At 50.3% G+C, this 12,131-nt stretch overlaps 1 protein-coding gene and 1 long non-coding RNA gene across 21 annotated transcripts in view; one reads left to right on the top strand and one right to left on the bottom strand.

The window, feature by feature from the left end:
• Window positions 1-3,844: 3,844 nt before the first annotated feature.
• On the bottom strand, window positions 3,845-4,965 carry LOC116095692. Of its 2 annotated transcripts, none has more exons than XR_004120695.1 (2): window positions 4,771-4,965; window positions 3,845-3,996 (listed from the first exon to the last, which is right to left on the bottom strand). It is a non-coding gene; the product is annotated as an uncharacterized LOC116095692 (long non-coding RNA). The 2 variants fall into 2 exon arrangements; XR_004120696.1 differs by having other exon boundaries at window positions 3,845-3,993.
• Window positions 4,966-5,356: 391 nt separating this feature from the next.
• Camta1 (calmodulin binding transcription activator 1) overlaps window positions 5,357-12,131 on the top strand; it is an 858,665-nt gene continuing 851,890 nt past the window's right edge. For 8 of the 19 annotated variants that reach the window (XM_031379576.1, XM_031379583.1, XM_031379584.1 and 5 more), the window contains exon 1: window positions 5,367-5,514. In XM_031379576.1, coding sequence (XP_031235436.1) covers window positions 5,490-5,514 — 25 coding nt within the window. In that variant the 5' untranslated portion in view covers window positions 5,367-5,489. Of the gene's footprint in view, window positions 5,515-12,131 lie in introns of all 19 variants that reach the window. The other 11 variants (XR_004121206.1, XR_004121204.1, XR_004121203.1 and 8 more) reach the window with 5 other exon arrangements.

Genomic DNA, 12,131 nt, shown 5'->3' with positions numbered 1-12,131 from the left:
TTACCTAAAATACCCATCTCAGTCCTGGAGAGAAGGTTAGCTCAGTAAAATGCTTGCTGCGAATATAAGGATCTGCTTTTGATACTCAGCTCCTTCAGGCAAAAAGTAGAGCGTCATGATGCCTGCCTTTGGTCCTAGAACCAGAGACAGGAGGACTCTGGACTCTGCTGCCCAGTCAATTTAGTTGAATTGGTGAGTGCCAGGTTTTAAGAAAGACCCTGTCTCAAAAAACAAGGCAGCGGGGCTGGTGAGATTGCTCAGCAAGTGGAGGAGCTTGCCGCAAAGCCAGAGGATCAGAGTGCAGGCCTCAGGAGCCTCACGTTGGAAGGAGAGAACTGACTTCTACAAGGTATTTATGTCACACACAGAGACACATGCAGACAGACACACACATACTGCACACACATTGTGACACACTGCACACACAGACACACACTGCACACACAGACACATACTGCACACACTGTACACACACACGGACACATACCACACACACACAGACCCATGCCACACACACACACACATTGCACACACACATACACTGCACACATACACAAACTGCACACACAATACACTATACACACTGCACACACAGATACAAACCACACACACACAGATATATACCACACACACAGACACATGCCACACACACATGCACTGCACACACACACATACACACACTGCACACACAATACACTATATACACTGCACACAGATACAAACCACATACACACAGATATATACCACACACACAGACACATGCCACACACACTGTACACACACATACACCGCACATACACATACACTACACATACACTGCACACACTGTACACTGCACACACTGCACACACACACATACACTGCATACACACACACTGCACACACACATACACTACATACACATACACTATACACACATTGCACACATATACACACTGCACACACACTGCACACACACACATTGCACCTCTCTTGGTTTCTCTCTCAAGCAACCCCACCCCCACCCCCAGCCTTTTTCTAGTTCAGGAATTCCCAAACACTTTGGCTTAATAATTTCCTTATATTCTTTAAATCACTGGGGACCCCGATGAGTGTTGGCTTATGTAAGTGTGTTTATGTTGAATTAGATGTTATTGTCTAAATTAAAACTAAGAAAATTTAAAAGGCACTTTTAGTTCACTTCCAAAGAATAACAAGCCCTTTATACATTAATACAAATCATGTTTTTAAATGAGATATTGTTAAAATTTACCAAAAGAGACCGGGCAGTGGTGGCGCACGCCTTTAATCCCAGAGCTTGGGAGGCAGAGGCAGGTGGATTTCTGAGTTCAAGGCCAGCCTGGTCTACAGAGTGAGTTCCAGGACAGCCAGGGCTACACAGAGAAACCCTGTCTCAACGCCCCCCCCCCCAAAAAAGTTTTGCTACTCTGCAGCCCTACAGGGGTTGGCTGCACTCTTCTTTCTGCTCACAATTGTTGTGAGGACGCGCTATGTGACTGTCACAGAGAGGATGCGCTATGTGACTGTCGCAGAGAGGATGTGCTATGTGACCGTCACAGAGAGGATGTGCTATGTGACTGTCACAGAGAGGACGTGCTATGTGACCGTCGCAGAGAGGACGTGCTATGTGACCGTCACAGAGAGGATGTGCTATGTGACTGTCGCAGAGAGGACGCGCTATGTGACTGTCGCAGAGAGGATGTGCTATGTGACTGTCACAGAGAGGACGCGCTATGTGACTGTCGCAGAGAGGACGCGCTATGTGACTGTCGCAGAGAGGACGCGCTATGTGACTGTCGCAGAGAGGACGCGCTATGTGACTGTTGCAGATCTGTGCATGTGTGAGAGACCAGCATGGCATGAGTATGGAAAAGCTTTGGATCTTGTGGGTCCCCTGAAAGAGGCTTGGATACCCCGTGTTGCATGGACCTTCCTATACTTCATTTAGGGCCTACTATGGTGCCTGGTATACTGGTTTTGGTGGTGATGGTGACACTCTGGAGGTTCATGTGACACTGCTTACTGCTTTCCACATTTTCACAGTACTTTTCCGGGCCGTTGTTAATGTTGTTAGCTTGTGAGCTCCTTGAAGACAGATACTCTGTGCTCATGGGTACAGTCTTAGGATCTCATGCAGCATGTGTGTCCACAGCATATAGAAGCTGCAGTTGTGTGTGTGTGTGTGTGTGTGTGGTGTGTGTGTGTGTAGGCCCCCTATTAGCTTAAACCTACCATTACTATTTATATGTTTGAGTGACTTGCCTGTACATTTGCATGTATACCTGTGCCTAATGTCCTTTGAGGCCAGAAGAAGGTGATGTATCTTCCAGAACTGGAGTTGTTGACAGGAAACAGCATGTGGGTGCTGGGAACTGAAACCAGGTCTTCAGCAAAAGCAAGTGCTCTCAATGTCGAGCTCTCTCTTCAGCCCCTGGCTTACCTTCTGCCTTGGCCTCCAAAGTGTTGGTATTATAGACATGAGCTACCATGTCAAGCCTAGAACTTATGCTCTCATTAGGATTTTAACTTTATTTTTTAAAAATAATTTATTTATTATTATATCTAAGTCCACTGTAGCTGTCTTCAGATGCACCAGAAGAGGGCGTCAGATCTCATTACAGACGGTTGTGAGCCACCATGTGGTTGCTGAGATTTGAATTCAGGACCTTAGGAAGAGCAGTCAGTGCTCTTAACCACCGAGCCATCTCTCTAGCTCAGGATTTTAACTTTAATTATAAAAGTGATATAACTATATTGTGGCTATATTATAGAAAATAGAGACAGATAATATTCTCAACTCCCTAGATGCCGTTCCTTGAATACATTGCGCCAGTCTTATAAAATGAAGCAGGCATGCTCTTTCTGTCTCTCTGTGTTGCTCTCCTTTGAGACAAGTTCGCTTTGTAACTGGAGGTGATCTTGACTGTCTCTGACCCTTCTGCCTCTGGCTCTGCAGTGTTGGTGTTGTTAGCTTGTGCCACCATGCTTGCTTCATATGGTGGGCGGGGGAAGGAAGGTAAAGCTTTCTAGGTAAAGCATTCTTCTGACTGAGCCACACCCTTAGTTCTCAAATGCAGTATTCTGTATCGATCATTCCGTTATATTTGCAAATGAACACCAAAAACCTCAATATCTCCGGGGCCCCCAGCAATAGATGAGTGTCCATTTCTGACATCTGTGACTAATTCAGTATTCCTTTGTGTGGCTAAGCACAATTTATGTGTTAAACAGCCAACATTAGCACTTTGGGACATGTCCACTTTAAAAAAAAAAACGTATTTTAACTATGTGTATGTATGAGGGATGTACAGGTGTATGTGGTACATATGAGGGATGAGGGATGAGTGCGGGTGGTTTGGAGCTGGCGCCCCTGGCAGTTCTGATCTGTCCAGTGTGGGTGCTGGGAAGGGCATTGGGGTCCTCTGGGAAGGCAGACTGTGCTTCTCATTGTGGGGGCCACCTCCCCAGCCGTCAGCGTTCACTTCTTTGTTGTACCAAATACAGTGATTAGTGAAGAACATCGGCACACATCGAGCAACCCCATACCCCAATTTGGAGTTATTTCCTTAGAATAGATTCTCAGAAATAAGATTACTAGGTCAAAAGATGTAGATATTTTAACGGCTTTTAATACATACCGTGAAATTGCTTTTTGAAAGGGTTATTCCAATTTACAACGCCACCAGCGTTTCTAGAGGCAGGTTTCCGCTCCCAAATCGCCTACACAAGTGCTATTAAGAATGCTAATCGATAAAATACTGTACCCTAGTTGTTAAAATTTCGCCTTTTTTTTGAGGCTCATAAAATTAAAGTTTGTTGAAGAATGAGTATACAATACGAAACATTCTTTTGGGACATCTTTATTTTTGGAACAACCTAAGCAAATTCTCAACGGTGAATACCATAAAAAGACCACACGTTGTTAGGGTTGGCTCAGACTGGCTTTGACGATCAATCCTAACGCCAAAACACTCGATCGACTCTTCAGTGTTTCTGCTAGTAGCAAACGGAGAGGAAAAAAAAATGTTGAAGAATCAAACAGTGCAAGTTTACAGAGAGGATGTGGAGCTCAGCTGCTTTTCATTAAACCGCATTCTCGCTCCTTCCCTCCCGCTTCCCTTCGGTGCACCTGCAGAATCCCTGCCCGGCGTTTCCCCTCCCACTTCTCCTTCCCTTTTATTCGTCTATGTGCGGAATTCCTGCACTCTGCCCTTTCCCTCCCTTTCTCTCTTTTCTGGCCACGTGCAGAGCCCCTGATTTCTCTCGAGAAGGCGCAGTACTTTGCAGCTCTCCTGGCCGCAGCTTGTGTCTGCGGGACGTGCGAATCCCTCCGGTGTGGTCCTACGGGCAGGAGAGCTGCGCGGAGCTGCGGCCGGAACCCGACCGAAGCGCCGGGAGCCCGGGAGGGACCGGCTGGGCTAGCCGAGGTCGAGCGTTCCGAGCCCTAGATCCGCGGCTGCAGCCTGGGACAGGCACCTATGACTCATCGGCTCCGCCGGTCACATGGGCAACGTGACCAAAATAAAGTTTCAGTATTTTAAGCCGCTAGAAAAGGGGACAGAGGAGCGCAAGGCGGGCGGGAGCGTAGGGCGGCCGCGGGGACGCAGCGCCGGCCGAGGGGGCGGGGCCCAGAGGCCAGGAAGGGGCGGGATTTGCCCGAGGGGCGTGGTCTGCCCGGAGGTGCGCCCCTCCCCCGTGGCGGGCAGCTACGCCCCGACTCCCGGCCAAAGGGTCCGGGAACGCCGCGACCGGCACGCCTCGGTGCCTTACGTTTCCCTCCGGCAGGGCCGCCCCCGCCAGCGCCGCAGGCTGCGGGATCCCGGAGATCCCAGCGTGTCCTCCGAAGACACCGGGACCCCCACGCGCCAGCAGCGGCTTCCCCGGGAACGTCCTTCAGCTCCCGGAGCACGCGGGAAAAGCCCCAGCACACCAATGAGCGAGCGCCTTCCTCATGACGGTCACGCCGGGGGGGCGGGGCTTCCCACAGCCGTTCCCGAGTTCCGGGAACCCCCTTTGATTGGTCTGGACGGCTTGGGAAACACTGTAGTGACGTCCAATCAAAACACCACGTCTCGGCCTCGAGGAAATATTCCGTGTCAGCCTCATCCTGATTGGGCCGTCCTTCCGACCTCTGGCCACTAGGAAGCTTTGTTTAGGTCTGGAGGGCGGGTTTTCCTGGGAGTGGGTGGGGAGGGGGCGTTGATCCCAGGCCAATCACTTTAGTCGGTGCGGTGGTGGTCAGCCAATGGACAGGGTGGATAGGACGCTCCTCCCGGAGAGTAGTGAGACCCCTGGTGCGGCCCGATTGGCCGCGGGAGCCGTGACTGACAGACGCGCTACCCAGTGGGCGCTGTGCGTGGGCCGCGGGGCGGGGCCAGGGCGGGTGCGCGGCGGCGGCGGGGTGGCTGGGCCGGCGGCGGCGGCGGTACGAGGCGCGCGCTCGGGGTCCCGGTCGCGAGGAGGAGGAGGATGTGGCGCGCGGAGGGGAAATGGCTGCCGAAAACAAGCCGGAAGGTGAGAGCCGGAGCGCGAGGGCCCGGAGCTGTCAGGGTGGCGGCGACACGGCGAGCCCGGGGCCGCGCCGGACATCCCGGGCATCGGCGGCGCGGGGCGCGAGCGCGGGGGCGCGGCGGGCGCGGGGAGGGCGCCGGCGGGGTGGGGGGGGGGGCGGAGCGCGGCCGAGTCCTGAGGTGACTCGCGGGCCGGCCGAGCGCGGCGCCCCGCACCCAGCCCCGGGGGCGGCAGGCCGGGGCGGGGGGCGCGCGGGGCGGGGGCCGGGCCCAGCGAGGAGGAGGAGGAGAACCCGCGACGCCTCCCGCACCCGGCCCGGGGCATCCCCGCCGTGCCGGTCCGGGTGTCAGGGGGCCGCGGGGCGGAAAGTTTCCCGGGCCGCGGGGGCTCGCGGGCGCCGGTACCGGCGGTCGTAGCGGCGTCAGGGCCGGACGTTCCCCTCCATAGCCCCCCTCGGGCCGCGCGGCGCCTCCTAGCGCCGGCGTGGGGGGTGTCCCCGCGCGGGTCCCCGCCAGGGGGCCCCCCTCGTGCCGAGCGCCCCTCGGCCGAGGCCCCGGGCGACCCCTCCCCCAGCAGGGCCGGGGTCCTCGCGCGGCCTCCCCGCCCCTCGTCACAAGCTCTTCCACCCTTGCCCTTGCACCCTCGCTACCGGGAGGGTGGGGTCTCCCCACTGCCTTGCCCTTTACCTTCCGTGACCCCGATCCTCGTCGAGCACTGAGGGTTCCGTGTTAGCCTGTCCCCTTTTTGAGGGGACTCTCGTGGGGCCGCGGAGCCTCTGCACGCTGGGTTTATCCTCTTTTTTTTTTTTTTTGCCAGGACAAGGGGACTCCGGCTACCCATGTTCTTCCTTCTTTGCTCACCCGGTGGCTTGTGGGGCCTTGTGCAGTCCTGAAGTCATTTCTAAATAGGCAGGCAGACACTTCTTCCAGATCTGTACTCTTTCCGTACACTTTCCTGGGTTAGGATGAGCTCATTTCCTGAACACCCTTCGAGTTGCCCTCTTTCTTGTTGGGAAAACTGGACGCTCCAATGCTCCTCTCCCTAGCTGTCTGCCTCTCTCCTTGGAGTTCCCTGTCTGGGCCAGGGTGGGCGCCCCAGTAAGATGTAGGGCAGGCAGGACTTCCGATGTGCCTACCACTTGAGTGAAAAGGGACCTCAGTACTTCTTTCTTGCAGGAAAACAAGGATCTATTGCTTCCCGTTCACTCTTGGATCTTAGGGGGCACCCTTCACCAGTTAACACTATCCCACTGGGAAAAGGGTCCTGTGCCCTTGAATTTGGTGTTGTGATTCCTGTCTTCTGAGCAGAAAGAACCAGATTTTATGCGTCCCACTCTCAAGAAGTCTTTGAATCTTTCTTGGAAATAAACTTCCCAATTCTTTTTTTTGTTGTTGTTGAGAGAGCTCAGACCCTCCTTGTGGCTCCTCTTTCTCAGTCAGCCATATTTAGTGAGCCTGTTACCTTGACTTTCTCTAATTTTCTCAAATTGTATTCATGTTGGCTGGGTAAGGAGAAGCCATATGCCTTTCTATCCAGAATAGGGAGCGTAGACACCCTTGTCGCCCACATGCCGTTTGAGAAGAGGTAGCGTGTGTGCTCCTTGTACCAGAACCTTCCTTTGGCCCTGGTATGTCTCTAGTGGGATCAGACATTTCTTTGGATCTTGCACCTTTCAGGCAAAGGGGAAATTTCTCTACCTTTTGCTGTTCTCTTTGGCAGCACAGAAATTGAGATGCTCGACACAATTGTTGACACACACACACACACACACAGACAGACCACTTTGTGCATACGTATAATAACGTTCTATACGTGCCCAGAGGAAGTTAGAAGGGTCAGGTGACAGCTCCATGCTCAGAGTGTGGGGAATGTTAATATGCCAGAATGTGTGTATCTCTACATACATACCCATATATGTTATTGGTGACTTTAGGTTTAGAAGAAACCAAGGTGTCTTTGATCAAAGCAATTTCTCACTACTCCTTCATTTGTCATTTGTATTGTACTGAATAAGCAGAAAGCCACATCTCCCATGTGTGGAGTGCTTGGTGATGAATGCCCAGACTTTTCCATTTGGAATCTAGGGACAGTATTCTCAGCTTGATTCTGTGGGGAGTGAAAGTTCTTATCTTGATTTTTTTTTCCCCCTGCAGTGTAGGAGAAAGCGATTTCCTGTGTTTTGGGGAAATGATAGGAAATGGAGACGAAGCTGCTTCTCCCTGATAGAACTGGGAGCTAACTGACGGCCTCAAGTACGTCCCTGTTGTATTTCAGCCAATGAAGTGAGAGACGCTGTGAAATTAGAAGAAGGTACCTTCGGAAAAGTGCCTGCCGCTTCCTGGGAAGGTGGCCGGATTTTCCAGGTTCTTTCTCTGGGGCTGGTGTGTGCTGAGAGCCCCGCAGCTCTGCTTCTGCTCAGGTGCTCACCTCACTGTCTAGTGCTCGAACTCAGCAGTGACTGAGTTACTTTTTGACGAGCTTTGTGTGCAGCCTCACCTTCTTCCAGCTGTGTGTCGTGTGCTCTTGTCTCTGTTCTCTTGAAGTCCTTTTCCTACCGAGGTCGTCTTCTGCCTTGCTTTCCCAAGGAAGCAGGTGTCTCACTTGGCTCTGGCTGTGCTTTTCAACATGGTACCTACTGCCAGAAAGTAAAGCTTTTGGTCTGATTTTCCTGTGCGTCTTCCATTTTTAGGCTGTTTTAAATCTTGTGTGTGTTGTCAGCTTAAAGGAGTTGTTTGTTTCTAGGGGTGTTAGTGAGCCTTGGGAAAATGAAGAGTTGATTACCTGCTGTGTATGTTCTTGTAGGGCAGGAGAGCCTTCTTGTTCTGGTGGTGGCTCTTCTGTACCTTTCTCCAGGCCATTGACTACGTTTGGGTGTTGTCCTTGTCTATCAGAGTACCCCACACATGGACTGTGCAAGGAGGGGTATTGAAGGTCCGCTGCACCAGCAGAGCGGTACTGCTTGTCTAAAGTGAGGATCTCCAGTTGACCTGCTTGCACTGACTGTGGCTGGAGTCAGGGCTGGGACTCTGTGGAGGTCTTGTCTCACAGTCACTCAGCTTACCTTGCTTCTCTTAATTGCTTTGCCCCACCCTCATCTTTCTGTTCACACATCACTTCCTCTTCCATCTCTGATTTCCTAGCATTTGGGAAAGGCCAGATGACCTTTGCTCTAGCTTCCTTGAAGACCTGACTTAGCCTGTTTCTGGGAAATGTTGGGTTTCTCCATCCTACCCCTCAGTGGATTCTGTATGTGGCCATGTGCACAGCATCTTCTCCTCAAGGTCAGATTGCTTCAGCTTTTCCTTTTCAAAACAGTAGCATCACTCTTTCCTGCTCTTGGAGAAAAGTTTATGCCATACTTAGCCATGTTTTCATCCTTTATATTTTATCAAAAATTTCAATATTTTGTCTTTTTGAGAGAGGGTCATGTTTTGCAACTTAGGCTAGCTTAGAGTTTGTTATGTAGAACAGCTTGGCCTTAAACTTGTGCCTCAGCCTTTCGAATGCTGGAGTCACACGTGTGTGTGTGTGTGTGTGTGTGTGTGTGTGTGTGCGCGCGCGCGCGTGCATACGGTGCCCATCTCAGCCACATTTTCTGGTTTCTTAAGTTTTCCAGCCCGTTTTAGTCCCCCCAAAATGGCCCATTCTAGCTTAAGAAAGGAGTAGCTTACCTCCGAGTTTACTGAGTTAGACCATGTGCAGGTGGGATTTGGGTTCTTTCTGATCTTGAGATAGCCCCTCTGGGGCCCATTCCCTACACCTTGTTCATCACTCTGGGCCATTCCTTGTGTCCTGTTCATTGCAGTTAGAAGAACATTCCCTTTCACTGTGGACCTCATGTTCTTAGCCTCCTGCATTGTCCCATTGAGTCTTTGGTGGTGTGTTAGTATCTGCTGTTCTGAGGAGAAGTCATTGTCTTGTCTGGGATCCATTGCTCAGCTATTAACTCTGGAGCCCTTTTTGTGGGTGTGAGCGGGGATTTGGGGAGATTCAGTGACTTTGCCTGACTCCATGTTGTATCATGTTAGCCTTTTTTATGAGTGATGTTTCAGTCTGTTTGTACTTTAATAAAGTCTTATGAACTTTTTTCTGAATTTTGATATTTTGTATTATAATTTTTAAAAAATTATACTTGAATAGCGAGCTGTCCTGTGCAGCCTTGTCCTTGTTCCCTGGAGGTGTAGGGTGGTGGAGAGGGAGAAAGGTGAAGGTGTACTGGGGGGGGGCGTGCAGCTGCAGCTTTCCTCACCACACTGGGTGTGTGTATGCTGTGTGCACATACAAGAAAGTAGAGTTCACGCTTAGTCTATCTAGATGTAACTTTGAGGTCATTTCTATATGTGATGGATTGGGATGTTAGGAAACGTGAGACCAGCGGCATTGATTACTAGGTAGCCTGGGCATGGAACCCAGTGTCAGAAACCTTTTTACATAAGTGTTTTAGAATAACCTTCTTGTCTTTCCTGTTGTTCATGTTCTCAGGGATTAAGCATTGAACAATACCACTCTTGTTTTGCTGTTTAGTTATCTAAATCTAATGCTTAAGTGTGGCCACTCCAAGGCCAGAGCCTGATATAGTCACTAGCTTATTATGTGTCTTTTAATTCTTTATGCTGTTTAATAGTACTGACATTTATATTTTTCTTTTTTGATAAAGCCTGATTCTTTTTGGTTTTTTTTCGAGACAGGGTTTCTCTGTATAGCCCTGGCTGTCCTGGAACTCACTCTGGAGACCAGGCTGGCCTCGAACTCAGAAATCCGCCTGCCTCTGCCTCCCAAGTGCTGGGATTAAAGGCGTGCGCCACCACCGCCCGGCAAGCCTGATTCTTTTTGAGTACAAGGTGAGGTATAGATCATAGTGTTGACATTGATCAAAGTTAATCTGAAATGTGCTCATTCTCTTCATCTCTGAAGCCAGGCTTTCTCTCCACAGTAACTGGTAGAAGCCCCCTCTGTAGTTTTCACTCCTGTGGAAACCCTTAGTCTGTGGGTGCCTGCATCCTTTGTCCCCTGATGGTTTGTTTTGTGGCGACAGGTGACACTGTATCTTTTGCATATTTGTCCTGTGGGTCATCTTCAGTACTGTGTCTCTTGTGGAATCATCATACTTTGTCTATTCTGAGTAACTGTTCTGCCTCCTTTCCTTCTCTCTGTGTTGGATAGGTAGGTGGACCTAAGTCCAGCAAGGATACAGTGGTATTTGTAATTGGAGTCTTAGTGAAATGCCGTCCTTCAGGTTTCAGAGCCTCCCCTGTAGGCTTTTGGGGATTTGATCTTGCTGCATTTCTCTGGCTTCTTTCTTTCTCTCTGGTGCAGTTTTTCAGGTGCAGTTAGCAATTCTCTGCTAGCAATCCTCTGCCTCACCTTGTGCTGTGGTGCAGGCTGATGTATGTGATGAGGGTAGAGGTGTTCTGGTTCTGATTCTTCGTCCACCTTGCTTTAGGAAGGGGTACCTACTTGCCCTCCCCCTTCCCTTCCCCCCCTCCATCCCTCCCCCTCCTTCTCTTCTTTCCTCCCTTCCTCTACTCCTCCCTCCCTCCACTCTTCCCTCCCTCCCTCCCTTTACTTAGTTAGATTTAGAGAGGAAATTGCTCAGACACTCGTATTTTAATGCCATCATGGGTGTAGTGCTCAGTTGTCCTGTGATTGTTAGCATTGTCATTAGAGATGGGGTGGTCTGCCACCCTGCAGTATTTGTCGTCTGTGAGTATATACACAGTGTCTGCACAGTGAGCACATCCTGTACTGCTCTCCATCAGTGTGTTTAGACACTGTTTTCAGGTTCTCCTGACTAGAGCATCATAGCTTGTAGAATGTCATGGTCTCCTGTAAACACTAGTAGTGTATCTTGAACATTTTTTAAATCTCATTATTCTTGACTTAAAAAGAAATACTACACACTCGGTGCAGAGAGGCCCAGCCAGTCACATTAATCCCACTTTATACACACACACACACTCTCTCTCACCCTCTCTCTCACTCACTCACTCGCTTACTCACTCTAGAGGAATGCTTTTTGTTTTTCAGATGGTTGACATAGCATAAGATGGAAGGACCGAGGTATCTTGAGCTTTACTGGCTCTTAGGTGTCCATTCCAGTGGTCTGCTCATTTTTTGATGTGGTGGCATATTTTTTAAAGTACATGAGTCCTCTGCTATTTTGGAAAAGTGCAGTCATTTCTTTCCCCTTTAGATTTAGCTGGACTTTTCAAACCATGAAATGTCCCTTCCTGAAACTGTTAGCAGAGGGTGACTTTGAAGGAGGTGTTGGCCTGGACTATCTACTTCCCTCTGCTTTCTGCAGGGCAGCTCTGCACGCACAGTGCCATGCCTTGAAAGAAATGCCAAGCATGGCTGTACTTGGAGACAAAGTAAGTGGCATTACCCTTCTTCCTCATGCCAACCAAAACATCTCTTTAAACCCCTTCCCCCAAATCCAGAAACAGTAAATGTAGCAAAATAATCCCAAGACAGGCGGGCTGTCCTGAGGCTAGTGCTGATGACTCTGTCTGGGTTTAGTCACTCGCTTGGGCTGGGGCACACTTGACACCTTTGGGTGTGTACTCTAAGTGGCATTTGGCATCCTTTCTGGGAGCACCTCTTCCATTTTTCCTTATAGT

The sequence above is a fragment of the Mastomys coucha genome, unplaced genomic scaffold, assembly GCF_008632895.1.
Source record: "Mastomys coucha isolate ucsf_1 unplaced genomic scaffold, UCSF_Mcou_1 pScaffold18, whole genome shotgun sequence".
Classification (NCBI taxonomy): Eukaryota; Metazoa; Chordata; class Mammalia; order Rodentia; family Muridae; genus Mastomys; species Mastomys coucha.
This window is presented reverse-complemented; position numbering and strand designations above follow the sequence as displayed.